The 19,929-nt window shown below is 42.5% G+C and overlaps 2 protein-coding genes across 2 annotated transcripts in view; one reads left to right on the forward strand and one right to left on the reverse strand.

Annotated features, from left to right (window-relative positions):
• Positions 1–19,929, forward strand: part of REC114 (REC114 meiotic recombination protein) — a 109,040-nt gene that overhangs the window by 86,702 nt on the left and 2,409 nt on the right. The window contains exons 3-5 of the mRNA XM_044231798.1: positions 5,734–5,817; positions 13,360–13,569; positions 19,069–19,158. Coding sequence (XP_044087733.1) covers positions 5,734–5,817; positions 13,360–13,569; positions 19,069–19,158 — 384 coding nt within the window. The remainder of the gene's footprint in view (positions 1–5,733; positions 5,818–13,359; positions 13,570–19,068; positions 19,159–19,929) is intronic.
• On the reverse strand, positions 14,940–15,477 carry LOC122894239 (cytochrome c oxidase subunit 6A1, mitochondrial-like). The gene has a single exon (XM_044231799.1). The coding sequence runs from the start codon at positions 15,475–15,477 to the stop codon at positions 15,142–15,144; it is 336 nt and encodes a 111-aa protein (XP_044087734.1). The 3' UTR covers positions 14,940–15,141.

Genomic DNA, 19,929 nt, shown 5'->3' on the forward strand with positions numbered 1-19,929 from the left:
CACCACAGTTCTTGCTCTCATGGAGTTTGCAGTGAAGTGGGATCTAGAAGGGAGAGTGAGTTAGAATGACAGACGTGTACACAGACGTGGTAGCATGTAGCACCTCCCACTTGCTGAATTCTGGTCATCTTATAGGTCTTATTTTCACTCCATCCCTGTCCATCACCTAAGACCCTCAACTGTTCACTACTTGAAAGTCTCATTCCCCTTAGCTTCCACATGCCTCTCTCTCAGACATAACTTTTTGGCTTCTGTCCTTTTAGTTGATGGTAAATTTGGTATTTTCCAGAGTATTCCACTCTCTTTCTCTTCCTACCTTGTACTGTTAATTCCCAGCCATTTTCCATCCCATCACTTTGAAGAGATACGGCAGACTCTCAGCAGCAGCAGTGACTTTGACCAGGTGAGGGAACAGTGTCCTGAGCACGAGGTGGGGAGAGCCCTTGGGTGACTCTAATAAATTCTACCTGCCCTTGGGTGGCTTCTGTGTCTTTTTTTAACCCATAGCACAGTACTCATCCATAGTAGGAGCCTAGGGATGGTGAGTGAGTCTTCAGTAGCAGCTGGTACAGTTGATGAAGGTGCACAGAACAGGGCTGCTTGTCTCTCTGAGCAAGTCAGGAGAGGCTGCTGAGAGGAGCCATCAGCTGAGCTAAACTGAATCTGCCAGATGGATAAGCCTTAGAGGAGATTCAAAGAGGTGGATTTTCAGAGACCGGGCGATGAATTATTAAAATCTCAGAATATATTAATGGCAAGTGGTTAGGTACAGAGACTTCTTTACTAAATCCCAAAGTATTAGGATGAAAAAGCTCTTCTTGAATCTTCAACAAGATTGAAATAAGTCAAATAAAAGTTAGATGTTCTGTATCATTGGACAGGTAATAAATGCATGGGCCTCATTGTTCCCAAGAAGTACTGCCTTGAATACTCTGTTAATTTTAATAAAGAGCTTCATTCTTGCATTCACTGACAACTTACTGAAGCAGCTGCTAGGGTCAAACGCTGTAATAGGTGGTATATGTTCAGTAGTGAGCAAAACGATCAGAGCCCCTGCCTGGATGGGGCTTCCAGTCAAGGAGAAAACAGACTTAAAGCAAACAAGCCCTGCGGATGCACGACGACTGTGAAGGATGCCGGTGGGGAGGTCTAATAGGCTCACCTAAGTGAGATGAGGGATGAAATGAACAGTGATTAGAGGTTAATTAGGCAAACAGAGAGAAAAGATATATAGAGTTTGAAGGCAAAATGGTTTGGACAAATTGATGAAGAGAGCCCTAACATGTCTCAAATAAGATGCTGTCAGGTGTGCCTGGGGGGTTCAGTTGGTGAAGCATTTGCCTTTGGCTGGGGTCGTGATCGCAGGGGCCTGGGATGGAGCCTGTCTGGAGTTCCTTCACTGGGCTCCCTGGGAGCCTACTTCTCCCCCTGCTGCTCCCCCTGCTTGTGCTCTCTTGCTTTCTGTCAAATAAATAAATAAAATCTTAAAAAAAAAATGTTGCCAAGAAGGAGACCACACCTTTATCCAGGTAGCCACTGCACAGAGTCCTAAATGGAATGGCTGCTGGGGCAGAGCCAGTAGCATTTGCTAAACATTGTGCTAGTTGCTGGGTGAGTAATAAGACACATTCAAGAACCTGCCTTGCCTGCCCAGGGGTTCTTCCTCACTCTGTGAAATGTAGTCAGTTAGGAGGTAAGTACAAGATCCTGTGAGAGCTAGATTCTGAGAGGTCAGCCAACTTTGTCTTGCGGGGGATGTTTGGGATAAACCTGGGTTTTCAAAAATCAGTCAAAAAGGAAGCCATTTCAGGAATGAGCTGCACAACAAAATGCAGGTGTGAGGAGCATGGCACATTTGCAGAACTGCGGGGAGTTTCACATGGCTCTAATACAGCGTTTATATGAGTGTCGAAGGAAATAATCAGGCATAAAAGGCATAGAAGCCAAATGTTAGATATTTATACGCATCAAGGAATTTGAACTCTATCCTGCAGGTGTTTCTTGCAAGGGGTGAGGGAGAGATGAGATGGTGGCATCGAAAGGGAGTGACTTCATCCGATTTTTGTTTTATAAAGGCTGCTCTGGTGGTAGCACAGATGGATGGAGAAATTAGGCCTGGAGGAAGGGGCACTAGTTCTAAGGATAGTGCGGGGATTCTGGGGACAACTGGCGGGGGTCTGTTGGAGCAGTGGCTGTGAATATGGGGAGAATGGTCAGGTGGAGAAGCTCTTTGGGGATGGTATCTCTGAGACTTGAAGATTTCATGGTGTTGAGGGAGGAGTGAGGAAAGGAGGAGGTGAGCATGATGCCTGGTGATAGGCTGAGTGTCAGGGGAGGATGTGTGACACCATTCACCAAGGCAGCACCATGCAGGAGTGACAGTGTTTGGAGGACAGCTGTCTGGATGCAGCCGGGCATGCTCACATGGAGAGATCTGTGGCGCTGTCCAGTGGAGATGTCCTAGAGAGCTCTAACTGGACCAGAGACAGGAAGACGTGAGATCTGACCAGGGCCAAAAGCCATTCATTTCTTTTCTTTTTTATTTTTATTTATTTATTTATTGAAGATTTTATTTATTTATTTGGCAGAGATAGAGATCACAAATAGGCAGAGAAGCAGGCAGAGAGAGAGAGAAGGGGGAGAAGGAGGCTCCCCACTGAGCAGAGAGCCTGATGCAGGGCTCGATCCCAGGACCCTGAGATCATGACCTGAGCCAAAGGCAGAGACTTAACCCCTGAGCCACCCAGGCGCCCCTCATTTCTTTTCTTTTTTAATCAGCTGTTTATTCTAGAATAGTTTTTGATTTGCAGAAGGGTTGTAAAGATAGTACAGAGTTCCCATGGACTTACCATCTCTTTAGGTCACACTTCCACCTCTCCCTTGAGTTTTTGCCATGGTGGAATGGGTATCTTGTTTTCACAGAGATTCCCATATATATGCGGGACAGGCTTATGTGGTTCAGAACTCAAAGCAACATAAAGACAAAATAAAAAATCTTCCTCTAACCCCTGCCCTCATTTGCACTGTTCCTCCCACTCCCTATAGATAGCTATTTTTATTAGTCTCATGTGTACTAATCATTCCAGTTTCTTTTAATGTAAATGCAAGCAAATAATAAGAATATACATTGCATGTGTCCTCCCTTTCTTATACAGAAGGTGGCATCTTATGGGCATTGCTGTGTGGCTTGCTTTTTGCTGAACAGAATACTATGGAGATCAATACAGAACTGCCCCGAGAAGGTAGCAACAGGCTGGCCATGCAGGGCTACTGGGCGCTCAAAATGTGGCTGGGGGATGAAAGCCAGAAGTTTAAATTTAGTTTAAAGTTGGATTTTAAAATGGAAGCAGTGTAACTTATGTTCCCATTAAATGTTATTTTGGTGGAATGACATTCCACTTTAACCATCAAAAATAGTTTCAAATTGAGATGCAGTATATGCGTACAATACCATGGGGGTCACAGACTTAGTTTACATTCTCTGTTTTGATACTACCTTAATGTTTTACAGTGTTAAATTTGAAATAACAGTTACATGTAGAAATAACATTTCTGACATAGAAGTTAAACAAAATATTTAAATTTTACCAACTTTTATTTTTAAAATATGGCTATTAATTAAAAATTATATGTGGCTCATATTATATTTCTACTAAACAGCACTGATACAGAGCATTTATTATTTCTTACAGTTGGATACTGCTGTAAAGAGTACCATACTTTATTTAACCAGTCCACTGTTGATGTATACTTGACTTGTTTCTAGTCTTTTACTGTTAAAACTGCGGAAATCCATAGCCTTGTCCTTGCATCACTTCACACACATGCAGGTGGATCTGTGAAATGAATTCCCAGGATGGGAGTTGCCGGGTTAAAGAGTATTAAATTTGTAATGTTGATCCTGACAAATTACCCTCCATAGGAATTGCACCAGTTTGGGGACACCTGGGTGGCTCAATTGGTTAAGCATCTGACTCTACTCACGTCTTGATCTCAGGATTGTGGGTTCAAGCCCTGCATTGGGTGTGAGTTCATGCCCAACAGGGAGCCTACTTTAAAAAAAGAGTTGTACCCTTTTAAATAGCTTTGTTGTGAAGACAGGTTTACCACCAAAATGGCTTAAACATCAACATCAGGACTTTGTATCTTTTGATGTATGTGAAAATCAGTTGCTCTTATCCGGTCATCTTCTTGGGGACTTCCATGTCTTGGTGGCCATATTTTCCATGCTGTAATCCTTATTTTCTTCTTTCCAGCACATTCCGTCATTTTGAAAATTATTTTTAAATAACTTAAATGTATTTTGAAAAATGTATTTTGAAATTTAAAAAATGGGAAAAACCTTACCTGGCATTATATGAAAACTGAAATATCCCATCAGTCTTTGCCTTAAGGTTAAAGGTAAAAATAAAACAATAAATAGTTTGAAAAGTTAAAAAAAAAAAAAGAGTTGTAGCAGTTATGCTTCTGCCAGTAATGTGGGTGAAGTGCCAGGGTCCTTGCATACTGACATTTTACGCTACACACATGTTTGGGAGATCTAATAGTGAATGCATTTCTTTTTTGCCAGTTCTGAGTGTTTTAAAAAGAAATCACAGATGGTTTGCCTAACTTCATTTTTCATTTAAAAAAAAAACAGTATCAATGACAAAACTCTTAAAAATCAACATTTTAGAAGTGAATCTTTTTCTTTTTTTAATGAAAATGCGGAGGAATTAACATCCAGTTTTCCCAGGCTCTAAATTTCTCTGGAAGTTGTGGTTTCTCTGTATACAGACTTAGGAAGAGAGAGGCCAGGAGGGTTTGTATTTGTAAGGGATGACATTTTCTTCTGTTTTCTAATTTTTGGAGTTTTTTTTCCAGTTCCTCCTCAGATCCCTTCAGCAGCCTCCCCTGGCTGCAGTGCGCGCACAGTATAAGGGAGACCAGGGAGGTGGGCAGGAGGCAAGCAGGATTCACGTACATACAGCCTTACCATCTCTTTAGTTTGGTTTGGTTCCCAGGATCAGTTTTACTGAGTGCTGAACACATTCTCACTTCACGGGCTTCCTAAACCAGGAAATCCACTGACAACATAATTGGAGCTTATGAGTGTACACAGTGGTTAAACAGCCAATTCTGTTTACTTGATTATTAATAAGCTGCAGACAGTTCATCTTTCTACCATTAGGCTCTAACTGCTGTCTCTCTTTTGAGGCTAGTGTGCCCTCTACTGCCCTCTCCCTTTTTTTTCCCCCCCAGACTGAAGTGAAGAACGAAACATTCAGCATCCAAAAACAAGTTGCTTCAATTTTTCCATTCATAGGAATCTGAAAATAAGATTCTCACGAAGAGAACTCTCACTGTGTAGTTTGAGATCTGTCAGACAAGCTTATAGTATATTGGAAACCCTTAGCTTTCAGGAACATAAGCTCGTATTTTGGCAAATCCAGAGATGTATTTTACAACAGCTATGACTGTGGACATTTGCTTTAGTATTTCATTGATTTTCAATATGAAAAGGTGAAGCAGTGAAAGCGGAGACTCTCACTGTGGGTCAGGCAGGCAGCTCACTGGGCTCAGGGACTTACTGGAAGGGTCATCCTTGGCAGCGGGTAAAATTGAGCCGTTTCTATATTGTGCTTACTTTCGGAATGAATGTACAACTTTCTAATAGGAGGCAGCTGCTCCAGAGCTGTTCTTCCTGTCCCTTTTTGCTTCTATAGCTAATTGTACTTAATTGTTTTGTTTCAGGAAGGGTTTTCACTCATTGGTAGCAAGAACTGGTTGAAGATTGTGAGACGCATGGATTGTCTGTTATTTGGAACAACAATAAAGGCAAGAGGCCCCGTGGCCAACTGTTTTAAGCGAATGATCATACCCTTCTCATCTAAGTGTGCACAGGGAGGGTGAGTGTGGGAGCTTCTCTTTGCAGGTGAAATGGAACCGGGAAGATCACGTATGTTGAAAGACTTGCCCTCTGAGCAGAATGTGAACCCCGGGCTGCAGAAAGGCAGCAGCCCATCAGTCAGAGGATGTTGCTGAGGACCCAGGGCTTTGACTGATCTGTCAGTGCCCATCTGACACAGCGGTGGCCCAGCCGGGCCCCATTCCCCAGGCACACGCTGGGGGGACGCGGGACATGTCATTGTTTGTCTCACTATTTTCGAATGCTTTACTGAGAATGTCTTTTCATTTTCCCTCTTTAATAGTAAAAAAAAATCCCTTTTATTTGCTTCCTGACTGCATTAAACATCAAGAATGATTCTCATCAAAGACACATACAGTCCAATCACCTGGATTATTTTCTTTTAGAAATAACTATAAAAAAACCAATCTGTTAACATTCACCAAGTAGTTAATATTGGAATTTAGGTGAAAGATCCTAATTTTTCATGGGCTCATAGACTGAGAGTTGGAAGAGCACCTAACAGAGCATCTAAGGGAAAGGGCTTACCCTGGGATCCACAGACCCTCCAAAGGGTCCCTCAAGAATTCAGGAGACCATGGATTTTCACTGACCTCTAATTGGAATTTATCATTTCCTTCCATTATGAATGTTGGCGTCAGACACAGTCGTATTAGATCTTTGCATCAATAGAAATCAGCTAATTTCACCACATTGTGGTTGTTTCTGGGAGCTTCAATGTCAGCCGTGCTCAGCACTGCCGCAGAATTATGGTGGTAATTAGGCCTGCTGTTAGATCTTTTTATTGCCTATGTTAATGAGCATATATACTGTTAGTTCACAAATAAGTGTTTTAATATTGTAGTAGCCTACTTCAGGATAATTGGTTTCCTTTATAATCTAATTATTTTATGTGATTGCAAATGTTTTGAGAAGTGGTCCATTGGTTTCACCAGACTGCCAAAGGGAACTCACAGGTCTGCAGATACACAGAGTTTTTTTTTTTTTCCGATAAATACTGTACAACACTGTAAATGTATTTGCTCTTCCTAATGATTTTCTTAACATTCTCTTTTCTCTAGTTTACTTCATTTTAAGAATACAGTATATAGGTGTGCCTGGGTGGCTCAGTGGGTTAAAGCCTCTGCCTTCGGCTCAGGTCATGATCCCAGGGGCCTGGGATTGAGCCCCACCATCAGGCTCTCTGCTCGGTAGGGAGCCTGCTTCCTCCTCTCTCTGCCTGCCTCTCTGCCTATTTGTGATCTCTCTGTCAAATAAATAAACTAAATCTTAAAAAAAAAAAAGAATACAGTATATAATAGATGTAACATACAAAGTGGGTTGATCAACTGTTCGTGTTACCAATAAGGCTTCCTGTTAACAGTAGGCTACTAGTAGCTAAGTTTTGGGGGAGTCATTAAGTCTTACTTGGGCTTTCAACTGCGCAGGGGTCAGCACCCCTCACCTCTCACTCTGCAGTCAACTATATATGTCTTTTAAAAGTTACACCAATGGTGCCTGGGTGGCTCAGTGGGTTAAGCCGCTGCCTTCGGCTCGGGTCATGATCTCAGGGTCCTGGGATCGAGTACCGCATCGGGCTCTCTGCTCGGCAGGGAGCCTGCTTCCTCCTCTCTCTCTCTCTCTGCCTACTTGTGATCTCTCTCTGTCAAATAAATAAATAAAATCTGAAAAAAAAATGTTACACCAAGTTTTTAAGTTTTTTCCTGTTTTTTACTGTTAAAAATTTGAACTGTGAAGAACAACATAAAAACCAAGCAACTTGGCCATTCCAAAATAATTATTACTAACATTTTGAAGTTCTTACATGATATATTCTTTCAGTTAGGATAGCATTCAAATGCATGTGACAGAAAATCCAGGCATAATGGCCCCCAAAATGAAGGGTTTATTTTATTTTTTTTTTTTACTAGATGACAAATCCAGAAACAGGCAGTTGCTAGCATCGGCTCAGCAATTTCACAGTTCCAAGGTCAACATCTTTGCAATTCCCCTGGCCTCTCCCTTGCATTTACAAAATGGCTGCTGTAGCTCGACCGAATTTCTATTCAAGAAAACCAGCTTCTTCTGTCCCTTTCATAAGGAAAGCAAAAACTTTCCACTTACAGCTTCTTTTTCTTTTCTTTTTCTTTTTTCTTTTTCTTTCTCTTTCCCACTTTACAGCTTCTTTCCACTTTCCACAAAAGAATAGGTCTTCTTACGTCTCATGGACCAGAACAGTGTAATGTGGCCAGTCTCAATTTGCTGACATTTAGCTTTCTCGCTCATGGCAGCGAACAGTGTCTACCGCACAGATAATTTATACCTTTGGGTTTGTATTACATGGAGTGCTTTGTTCCTGCTGTCTTGTCATGGAACATGACAAGACAGCAGGAACATGATCCTGAGTCACGACCTTCTTAGTCTTTGAAAATGTGATTCTTCAGGGCTACATAGCATTTTATTGTTTCCATTCAACATGATTCAGCTAATTCCCAAGTTTTCACTATTATAAAAATGTTTTGATTTTCATAAGGATTTATTTACAGGGTTCTTGAGATAGGAGTCCTGGAAGTATGTGTATTTATTTTGTCAAAGTGCCCTCTCTATAAGTCACCCCATTTCTATAGCACTAGTGAATTTAAGAATGCTCATTTATCCAAATTCTTTCCAATAGGGGGATATAATTTAAATTTTAAAGCTAGCTTCCAGTCTGATTGGCAGAAAGGAACATCTTCCTTTAATTTGCATTTCTTCAGTAACTAATGGGAATGAACCTTTTTTGTGAATTTGTTAGCCATCTGTATTTGTTCTGTGAATCACCTCCCTCTCTCTCTCTCTCTATATATATATATATATGTATATATGTATATATATATATACACACACACACACATATATGTGATTTATATATATATGTATATAAGTCATATAGATGTAGATTTTAGAAATATTTAAGGTTAAGATCCTTTTGCCCACTGTTACTGTGAATGGTATTCTTTATCCCAAAGATATTTCTAGCTGCTTATTAGACTTTTTCTGAATTAGTTGAAATTTGGCTTCCAACCAAACTTTTATTAACTCTGATTTGTTAATTTTTTAATTTCTAGGAAAGTGATTTTATAATCTGCAATGACAATTTTATTTTTCCCAATAGTTTATACTTACTACTTTTCTCATCTTACTGAATTACCTAGACCTTTCAGAACACAAATTCTGTGGTTATACCATCATCCTTGACCTCTTGTTGACATGATTGGACAGTTGTGTTTAGACGTTAAGAACATTTCTAGCTGTTGATCAGATATTCTTTACCATGTAAGGGAGATAGTCTTTCAGTTAAATTTTATTTACTAATACTTTTATCAGGATTACACATTAAATTGATTATCAAAATATTTTTGATACCTTATCAAGATCATGTCTTTCCCCCCGCCCCCCTTTTTGTGATCTCTTGGCTTGGTATAATAATACTGAACCAACAGATTCTTTTTTTTGGCCTTATCTAGAAAAGGGTATCTCTGGTGTTTCTTGCCTTGGATAACTTTTAGTTAACCAAGTGTTGTGTAACGAACACCATTAAGTTAGCAAATGGAAGAAGTGTTTTGAAAATAAAGTTTTCATTCTGTTAACAGCAATTAAATATAGCTTAAATCCTGTGGGTAAATAAAAGATTGTGTTTCTTTTCTCTCTGGATGAAATAAGCAGATTAAGTTCTGCTTATTTGCAAATTGGGCTTCTTTTTTTTTTTTTTCTTTTTTTTTTTTCAGTAATTCTGATATAAATGCTCCAGGTTAATCGGCTAACAGTCAACATTTAGTTACCTATCTGCAGGGAGTTTGGTTTAAAGGAGTGAACAAACCACTCTCCTCTTTACCCCCAGGAACTCACTGAATCCTGTTTTCATGATTTTGGAGGATTGCATCTTGGTTGCAAAGTAAAAAATCAAAGAATGTGTTGAAGCCCCTTCACTCATTCAGTCCTTTTTGTGTACTCCCCTCTCCTTCCTTTTCTCTGGCAGAGGAATTCTCTACCAGTGGTGGGGAAAACTGCTTTGGGTGGAGGTCCTAGTGGTGATGAGAAACTTTATACAAACAGGTCTGGGCAAGGAATCTAAAACCAGCAGGAAAACCCAGCAGGTTGATGAGGCCTTGTGTCTCCTTGGCTCTCCTCCCGCGTAGCGCTAACCAGACCCACGTCTTACATGTGTGCTGGTACCGTATGACATCAGCCAGAGAGCCTGTATGACAGTCGCCAAACGCAGATGCTCTTCATACCTGTGAGTCAGAATTTACTGAGGCACGATGCCTCCCAGAAGGTAGAGCCTGATTTTCTTGTGAGTACATGATCAGTGTCCAGAGACAAGCCCTTAGCCTTTACTTTTCTTTCCTTAAGGCATCTGTGTGAAGGGAGTTTTCTGCTTATTGTAGTAACTTGAAATTAAGCATTCTGAAGTAGGGGAGAACAACCCAACATGTAAACCATCACTTAAAACATAGTCATTTTGCGCTAATCTTCTTAGATGATAGACTGTATATTTAGGCCAGCTCATGGCTCTTGGCATATACTTGAAAACTTTTCATTTCACCACAAGGAGCCCTTTCTCACTTTTAATTATGGCATAAGAATAAGTCTTATCAAGATTTTCAACCCAGGAGTCCTTTTTGTTAACCTGGTGGCAGCTTTTCCTTCGTGGCACCCCATGGCATTGAGGACTGGGATGACGATGTAGCTCATTTGTAGCTCACATTTTTTCCTGATGCACCTCAGTTTTATCTTGGGTCTGCATGCACTGAGGTGATATTTCTGGCTTCAGATGATAAGCTCAAATTCTCTCTGAGAATTTTACAGAAGCAAACTTGGAGCAAGGCTTCAGTTAGGCTGTCACCCGTACAGCTTACCCCATCATTCTTGGAACTGCATTCTAAAGAAACCCTAACTGTCCAGACTCCTCCTTATGCACACTCACATACAGATAGCTCTAAACCTATGTGATTGGTATGAGATCGTTGCCCTGCTGATGCACTTAATAATTGTCTGTTTCTGTACACAGCCTTTTGTCCAGCCCCGAGGTACAATTTTTAATGTGATTGCTTGTCAAAGATTTGATAATTACAGAGTCGGAATGGGAACAGCTAATACAGAGGTCTTCGTATAGAGTTTAAACTAGGGTAAGCTGGAAACGGCTTATTAATTGTAAACAGGAAAGCAGCTCAATTTCACAAAAAAGACTCCTAGAATTACCGAAAATGGAATGTATAGGTCTCTTATCAGTTCTTTCTCCTTCCTCAGGGAAAATCAGCTTTTATTTTCTCTTGACAATTTGGGGATTATTCATCCGAGAGAAAAATATCTAAGGAAATGAATACGCAATCCAGAAAAGAAAAATACAGGGGACTAATAAGTAGAAGTATTTGACCTTATTTGTAATCAAAGAAATGAAATTCTACAATAAAAAGTCTGTCTTAACCTGGTAGAGTAAAAAAAGTTTAAAAGAGTAAGAATCTCCAGTGTGGAGGGCACAGTGGGCATAAACTGATAGTATCTTGTCCGGAGCAGTTAGGCATGGTACCAAAATACCAAGACCTTTTGACCAGGCAAAGTTGTAGAAGAATGCCTACCACAGCTCTGTTGTTTATAATAGGACAAAAGGTTGTAAATAACTTAAATGTTTGTCATTAGGGGGCCAGATAAATAAAGGACTACTCTTCAGTCATTAAGAACAATGAACTTCTTTTTTTTTTTTTTTTAAGATTTTATTTATTTATTAGAAGTCACAAGCAGGCAGAGAGGCAGGCGGGGGTAGGGGGGTGCAGGTTCCCTGCTGAGCAGAGAGCGGGATGTGGGGCTCCATCCCAGGAGTCTGGGATCATGACCTGAGCTGAAGGCAGAGGCTTAACCCACTGAGCCACCCAGGTGCCCCTAAACTTCTAGATTTATGTTCTTTATTACTATACAGTAGTATAGTCCAACATATCCCTGTAATACATAGCCCATGATGGATAAGTGCGTGTATATGTTCTAAGATAAGTATATATTAGAGTATTCCCTTTTTGTATTTTTTCATTGTTGTAAGGGTAGTGATAATGGGTTATTTTGCACTTAGGAAAAAGATTAAATGAATTACAAAATGAAGAGAACCCAACAGTGGCAGTCAAGTGGAAGCAGTGTCCATTCTTTTTTTTTTTTAAGATTTTATTTTTTTATTAATCAGAGAGAGAACAAGCACAGGCAGACAGAGTGGCAGGCAGAGGCAGAGGGCAAAGCAGGCTCCCTGCCAAGCAAGGAGCACGATGTGGGATTCGATCCCAGGTCGCCAGGATCATGACCTGAACCGAAGGTAGCCGCTTAACCAACTGAGCCACCCAGGCGTCCCAAGCAATATCAATTCTTCTAAACATGATACCTCCTCATCACTTAGACATGCCCAGACTTTTCTGTAATGTAATCATGTGGTTTTGCCTAATGGCTTTATCTAAAAAATTTAAATAGTACCAATTGGGAACAGACAAACCAAGGGATTTTTGCCTGTGGGAACTCAAAAGGATTTTGTTAGCTGTGGTTGGAAACATTCTCCCATTAGCAGTGATTCATGTATTTAATTAATAGAAAGTACTGTCACTCTGCTAAGTTAGCATCTGGATAACTTTAAAGAAGGACCTGAACAAAGGCACACCATACATACCCCTGCCTGGTACATATCAGCCCCTCTAAACTAGGCAGAATACTAGACTACCAAAACAGGAAGCTACTTCTACTAAAATAATGGGTTTCTTTTTGTTGTTACTATTACAATACAGTTCTATTTTTAAACTTACAATCAAATAAGTTTGATGTAGTTGTCAAACTTTTACAACATTAACTGCATCTCTCCCACATTAGCTGATCTGCCAAGGAATGGAAGAACTCATACAGCCAGTGAAAGGCAACATGGGATCTGTGTGTAGTCTAGCTTCGTTCTGGATCTAAAGCCCTGCAGATTACGACTGTGCAATTCACTCACTCTTCGCATCTGCCTGTCTCCTGTTCCCCTGTCTTGTTGGTCAGCTTCACTGGTTGAATGTGCCATCTCCCTGGTTTGCTCTTTTATATACTTAGGTTTAGAAAAATTTTGTTGAGCCATCACTGATTTTCCACCTAAGAAATTAGAAGCTATGAAATCTTTATTCCAAAGTAAGACAAAACACTGATCTTTTACTGCAGTCAGTTGTGACACTCCTGGTCTTCATGATATGGGCGTTTCCATTCCTGCTGATGTCAGTTCCCTGAAGGAGATGAATTTAGTAGGAGTGGCTCCCCAAAGGGGGAAGAAAGGAAATTACTGGCTTTTCTCTACCCACAAGAACAATCTAGAGTAATTAATCCTTTGTCCACACCTGTCCCCTGCAAGCAAAGGGCAGCACTCCCTAGAAGACGGCACAGTAAGGAAGTGTATGACAAGGGTGACTAAGGCTAACTTTGGATTTGTCCCACAGAACAAGAGCCGGATGTTCCGGGTGCAGTTTAGTGGAGGGTCCAAGGAGCAGGCGCTGGAACACTGCTGCAGCTGTGTGCAGAAGCTGGCCCAGTACGTGCCGGTGCAGGTGCCCGACCCAGTGGGCCAGGAGCTCCTGCCAAGTCCTGGCCCACTGACGGCGGGTGAAAGCCGGGGGGGCTTTGTGCGGCACGTCCCCCTGCAGCAGGGGGTAAGTAGGCGAGTGTGTTGGCTTTGGGAGAAACCTGACAAGGTATTCCTTTGAGGGGTGGGGGCAAAATCACAGTGGAATTTGTTGAGTCTGTCTGGTTTGTAGGTTAAAAGGTACCTAATGTTAAGTGACTTACTTAAATTGAAGGTTGATCGTCACTGTAGCTACCTCGCATCCTAGAAATTAGAGCAGCCAGGAGTCCCGGCTGTGTTCTAGGTGTCACTGTAGACCGTGGTCCTCAACATATGGTCCCTGGACTCTTCCCTGAGACCCTTTGCAGGGGCCCATAAAGTCAACCTTGTTTTTATAATATGACATCATTTGCCCTTTTCATTGTTGTATTTGTGTTACCTGACAAAAGAATTGAGCAAAGCTACTGTCACCTTAGCACAGATCAAAGCAGTGACATCAGACCATGCAGGGAGTCAGCACAGTCCTCCGCAGTCACTGGCAGTGAGAACTCACACACCCACCTTGCACTGGAAAGCGAGGTGGGGAGGCGCCTGAGCTGCCCCTCTGCGCCCTGAACCAGCCCCGCTTCCAGAGCGCCTCTGGAGCACTGTTAGCGCCGGAAACGGCGGACAGACAGCCACAGCCCAGGTTCACCACCCAGGTGAACCTGGTATTCGGTGGGCATTTTCTCAAATGAAGTGAGTCTGTCATTATCGGGAAAAGACTAATAGTATTTATTGACAGTGATGAAATAAGCTTCTCAAGTGAAGACTGGAATCTTGGAAAAACTTGTATCTGCTGCTGGACTGTCACAGTTCCCGACCCAGCCGACTTCTCTGATAGTGCTACTTGTAAACATGGGTGTGTTTCTTTTTTTAGCTATAATTATATGACAAAAAGTTTCAACATTTTGGAAGACCTGTATAGTCTGGTGAACCAGTATTTTCCAAGTGACCAAGCCACGATACTACAAAATCATGCATGGATAGAGATCTGGTCAACGTGTACACAATAGTCCCGTGGTTTTAAGAACAGAAAGTGTACAAGTTCATTGCTATGATTTCAGACTCTCTGTTACAGCTGACTTTGAAGAACCTATCTTTTGTTGAGTTTTAATGTTCTATCAAAGAATATCCACCATTATCTGAAAAGCGTGTTTTAGGATACTTCTGCCTTTTCCACCTAAACAGCTGTGTGAAGCCAGAGTTTCCTCATGTACCTCTCCAGAGCGACAGATTGAATGTAGAAGGAGATAGGAGAGTCCAGCTGTCTTCCATTAAGCAAGACATTCCAGAGATTTGCAAAATCATGACATTTTTGTTTAAGGAAATAGTTTTTTTTTTTCATAAAGATATTTCTAAGAACATATAATGGGTTCATTTTTTAAAATGACTCAGTATTTTTAATTATTGTTTCCATTTTTTTTTTTTCATTGACCAAACTAAGTTATTTATTTAAGCCATCTCCTGCCACAAGCAAAGGGATGGAAGATTAGTATACTGGTCATCATTTGATACAAGTAAGGAAGGTGAGCTTATGGTCCCATAGACTTTTCTGGTCCGTGTGCAGAGCCATGGTCCAAAACAGTGCTGTGGTCCCCAGTGGGTGGTGGTCCAGGTTCTATTCATCTTCATAGCCGGTTGGAAGTGGATTCACGTGAGAGTTATGGAATAGAGTATGATTACCATCTCCCCAGGGAAAGGGCTTGGACCTGATGCGGAGATGGGGGTAGGCGACGAACTCGGGTCTCTCATGCTCTCCATGTTGCGACTTCAGGAAGACATTCAGCATGCTCATAGCCACGCCGGGGAGCGCTACGAAGTAGGTGAGAGCCTTCCACATGCGAGCTGAGCCCTCCTCGCCGTGGGCGCCACTGGACATGGGCCGCCCCAGCTGTGCCCCGGACCGACCTAGCAGCCCAGACGACCGCAACAGAGGAGATGCCGCCGCCGCCATTTTCAAGCTGGACCTATTGTTTCCATTTTTAACAGATCAGAAATATATAACCAAAACAGAGGCTGTCTGAGGGCCTCAATAATTTATCTGTGTGTAAAGGGGTCTTGGGATCATAAGTTGGAGGATCACTGTTTCAGAATTTCTCCTGGAAAGACATTTTATAGCATTTCATTGGCCTGATCCCAAATGTTGTTAGCATAAGCATCTACCTGTGCTCTTGAGATGAAATTCCGGTTTCAAGCTGAGCTTTTAATTTTCTGCTTTGAGAAATTATTTTCCAAACCTGACTGACTTTCTTTCATCCTGTAAGAGCCCTTAAACCACTGGACCGCGACGGTTCGTTGTTGCTGTTTTGCCACCAAGTTTCTGGTTCAGAATTTACGTGAGGTGAACATAAATTTACATTATTTTTCATAAGGTCTTTTTCTTTGAACAAGTGCTGACTTCCTCTTGAATGCGCTTAGCTTGCCAAGTAAGATTTTGTATTAGAATTCTTTCCCTTCATTTGTTTCTGTCTGACCTTCTTTGAGAAGATGTCTTCATGCTAAAGCTCCATTTCTTGCAAACCCTGGATCTAGTTTCAGGCATTTTGCCACATCAGATCCCGCTGTATTAAGAATCCCTTCCCTCCAAATGGGATGGAGTGGTCTATTACTTAGTACTTTATTGCTCATGATCCTTTGCCCCCTAAATAGAATATCTTCTCTTGTAAATTTCATTGATCCATTATGCAGTTCAGATTATGGTACCCAGTGCGTGGGATGGGACAGGAAGCAAATAGGCTTCTAGAATTTGGGTAGTCTGGAATGCCTTATAAAGGGCACTGAAGATGCATCAGGCTAGAAACTAACCAGGCTACACAATTATCTGAATAGAAGAAGATAAACTGAGGCTATAGCATGGAGTAGCAAACACAGGCTGAGGGTTGTGAACTACAGAAACAGATGGAGGCTCTACCTCTCCGATTTTGAAGGCTGGTCCCGAGTATCTAGGTAGAAGTATCCGCAAAGTGGCTAGAAATTTTTCATCTATTTTCTTGATTCTGTCTTCAGGGACTTTTCCAAACTGTAGTTTGGTGTTATATGTGATGTTGTGCAAAGACCACAGGCTGTGGCATCAAAATGGAACTGGGTTTGAATCTTGACCCTATTAGTTGCTGTGTGATCTCGTAGGAGTCCCTGAACCTCATCTGTAACACGGCAAGATGGAAATGTTCTATGTTTATGTATGTATATATATATATACACACACAGATGTAGTACAACACCTGGCAAACATCTAAACAATGTTACTCATGACCTTCACTGTCAGTACTGTTACCCACCCAGATCGTTCCCTTGCAGATGGACAAGTTCAGGTGCCCGTTAGTTAGCCAGGATCACAACTCCAAAGGGGCCATAATAAAATGCAGTGTCTGAAGCTGCAGAGCAGAAGACAAGATAAAACCACTGGGTTAATTTGCCACAGTGTAGACATCATGAAGCACTGCCTAGAACATTCTAGTCTTCCTAATAGCAAAACATTCCCACGTTTGCCCATAGCTGCTGCTGTGCAAATGTGGTACCATGTTCCCTTTCTCAGAATCTATCTTGAAGAGTTGCAAGCTGTGGCCAAGTTCTAGTCATCATGCTGCTCTCTTGTATTCAGGTGTGTCATCTTCCTAGGAACTACATACACACATGTATATGTATGTGTATGTGTATATATGTATATATATATGCACATGCATATACATATATATATATTTGGGGGGTCTGAAATAGTTATCTTCTTTGCAGATAGAGATTAATTCCATATCTTTCTACTTCAAGCTCTTGAGTCCATTTCCCAGAGGATTTTGTTTTTACTTTACCTCAGCCTTGTAATTTTGCTAACTGTGGCTTAACTGTTTCTCAACCTGAGAGTTTCTAAGCCAACCCAGTCCACCCTGAAGAGAGGGGCACAGGAGAGCATGGTAGTTGCTTGGTGAACTCTCCTTTGTCAATACAAGTCTGGAAGAAGCAAACAGCAAGGTACTGTGTGCGCAGAACCTTCTAAGTCTATACACTTGAGTGGAGGACAGTCTAAACCCGAGCCGCCCTACTTGCCTCAGGTGCTACACTCACACTTGGCTACTGTTCAGTGTTTATGCGACACATTTGGTTGATGTTTGTCCCAGTTGTCTGAGGAACATGATGTGAGCTGAGCTGGTACATATCCTAAGAAAGCATCACATACCAGAGCCAGGCGTGCCATGCCAGGCATGAGAGTCTGACTTTTTAATTTTCACACATGAGGAAACTGAATAGAGAAAGGGGCTTTACCTGTGGACTTCTGATTCATTTGAGTCCCTTAACCTTTTTGTCATTTTTAGTATTCTTGACTAGTTTTCTCTTTGTTCCTTACGTCCTGTCACCCTACCTTCCATTTTGATGCTTCCGGATGTACTTTTTTCTGAATACATACTGACCAGTGGTGGTCAGCTACCACATAGGAGGAGACAAAATCTGGCACCCCCGACTTCTGGCGGCCAGAACATACTGCTGATATAGCATGACAGAGGCTCCACCAGCTCACACCTCAGGTGGGCACGCCTGTGTGCAACAGCCACAGGTGGTCTGAGCCTAGGTGGACCTGCAGGTGTGGGAGTAGGAAGGAGGGGGCAGGGCGTTGGAAACAGTGCTTTTAGGTAGAAGCAGCCTTCCAGGCCTTTCGGGCCTTGGGCCGTCTCCTACCCTGTGTGGATTTTATTTGCCTGGAACACATCCCCTGTGTTCTACCCCAAGTCTCCTCACATTGTAGATTCTTGTGAAATGCACAGATTCTGGAGCATCTCCTACTTCCTACCTAGCATAGAGCCTCCCTTTAGCTCACCCCCCACCAAGAGCCTGAAGTCTTAGACCGGCTTCCATTCCAGCACTGCTTGGGTTGCACTGTAATCACTGTTTTCACTTGTTGGGTTCTCACTGGGCTGTAGGTTCTTGAGGGCTGGACCTCTGCCCTGTTCTCTGTGGCCCTTTCCCTTTCTCACCCCAGTGTCTAGTAGGCACAGACATTGTTGAATGAAGATACCTTGTTATTTTACTCAGAAGAACGCATTCTCTTAGAATATCTAAAAAGATTTTAAGTCTTATTAAAAGCATATGGTTATCTTGAATTACACGGTGTCCCCTCCCCGCACGCGCTGCTCCCCCTCCCCCTGCCCAGTTTGCTCTTCTGCTGTGATGATGTATTGCTTGAGTCATAACTCTCAGAAAGGAACAAATCATTACCAGAAGCTGGGCAGGTCGCCTGCACTGTGGGACGAGCTTGTGGGCACGAGCTAGGCCTCCAAAGCCTGGAGCGCACGGTGGTGCTGGACATTGGGAAGTCCTAAAAGCTTAGGAGTAGACACTGAGGAACACATACCAGGCACAGAGCAGGGAGCCTCAGACTGAAACTGTACTCTGTACTCCCTCGCCCAGCTTAAAGCAGGCAGACTCCATGCGTCATGACTTTACGCCCTTTACTGACACTTTTTTACACAAGCAGACGTGCTGCCACTCCTGTGATGGCCGGTGGCATTTGTGATTACATTCAGCTCGTCCCCTAACTGCAGCCGTGTCCTTGCAGCCACCCCAGAAGCCGGAGAAGCCGCAGCCATGTGGACCGGCCAGCACGAGTGTTTCCGGAGGAAGGATCTCAGTGAGTCGGTTAGCTCAGGTAGAGCCTATTTTCCTGTTGTTTTCCTTGGTCATGAAAACAGTGAACCTGAGGAATCTGCTTCCCAGTGATCACTCCTTGTGGAAGAGCAAGCTAAGATGCTAGTGTGGAAGCTGGTGCTGAGCGGGAGCGCTTGGGCCGATGGAAGAGCTGTCTCTGGGGAAGGCCCGCAGGGTGGGCTGTGCCTGTGGCCTTAGCGGTTCAGTGTGGGAGATAACAGATTTAATTACCACCTCCCCAAAAGGAAGAGTAGAGGAAAGTACTTCCACTTAATTTTGGACATGAAATTTGAGAACTAGTCTAAGACAAATATCAATATGAATTTGGAATCAGATGAAGGTTTCTTTTTTTAAATTTTTCAAGATTTTATTTATTTATTTGACAGACAGAAATCACAAGTAGACAGAGAGGCAGATAGAGAGAGAGGGGGAAGCAGGCTCCCTACTGAGCAGAGAGCCCGATGCGGGCCTCGATCCCAGGACCCTGAGATCATGACCTGAGCCGAAGGCAGAGGCTTTAAACCACTGAGCCACCCAAGCGCCCAGATGGAGGTTTCTGTAGGGACAAACTTCCGGTGCTGCGATCTCAGCTAAGGATGTGTGGAAACCCAGGAGGATTCAACCTTGTTCGCACAAACTAGCTTTCAGACATTCCTCCCTCCCCTTGCAGTTTGCTATTACCAAAGAATCCCACAAACTCTGTTCATTCAAATTCGGGGTCACTTGATGCCTACTCTGCTGGAAGCTCCTGGAGACCTGTCCCCTCACTGTG

The sequence above is a fragment of the Neovison vison genome, chromosome 13 (genome assembly GCF_020171115.1).
Source record: "Neovison vison isolate M4711 chromosome 13, ASM_NN_V1, whole genome shotgun sequence".
Taxonomy (NCBI): Eukaryota; Metazoa; Chordata; class Mammalia; order Carnivora; family Mustelidae; genus Neogale; species Neogale vison.

Bases quoted from the DNA above. Each gene is read 5' to 3' on its own strand.
- LOC122894239 (XM_044231799.1), bottom strand. From the start codon at position 15,477: ATGGCGGCGGCGGCATCTCCTCTGTTGCGGTCGTCTGGGCTGCTAGGT.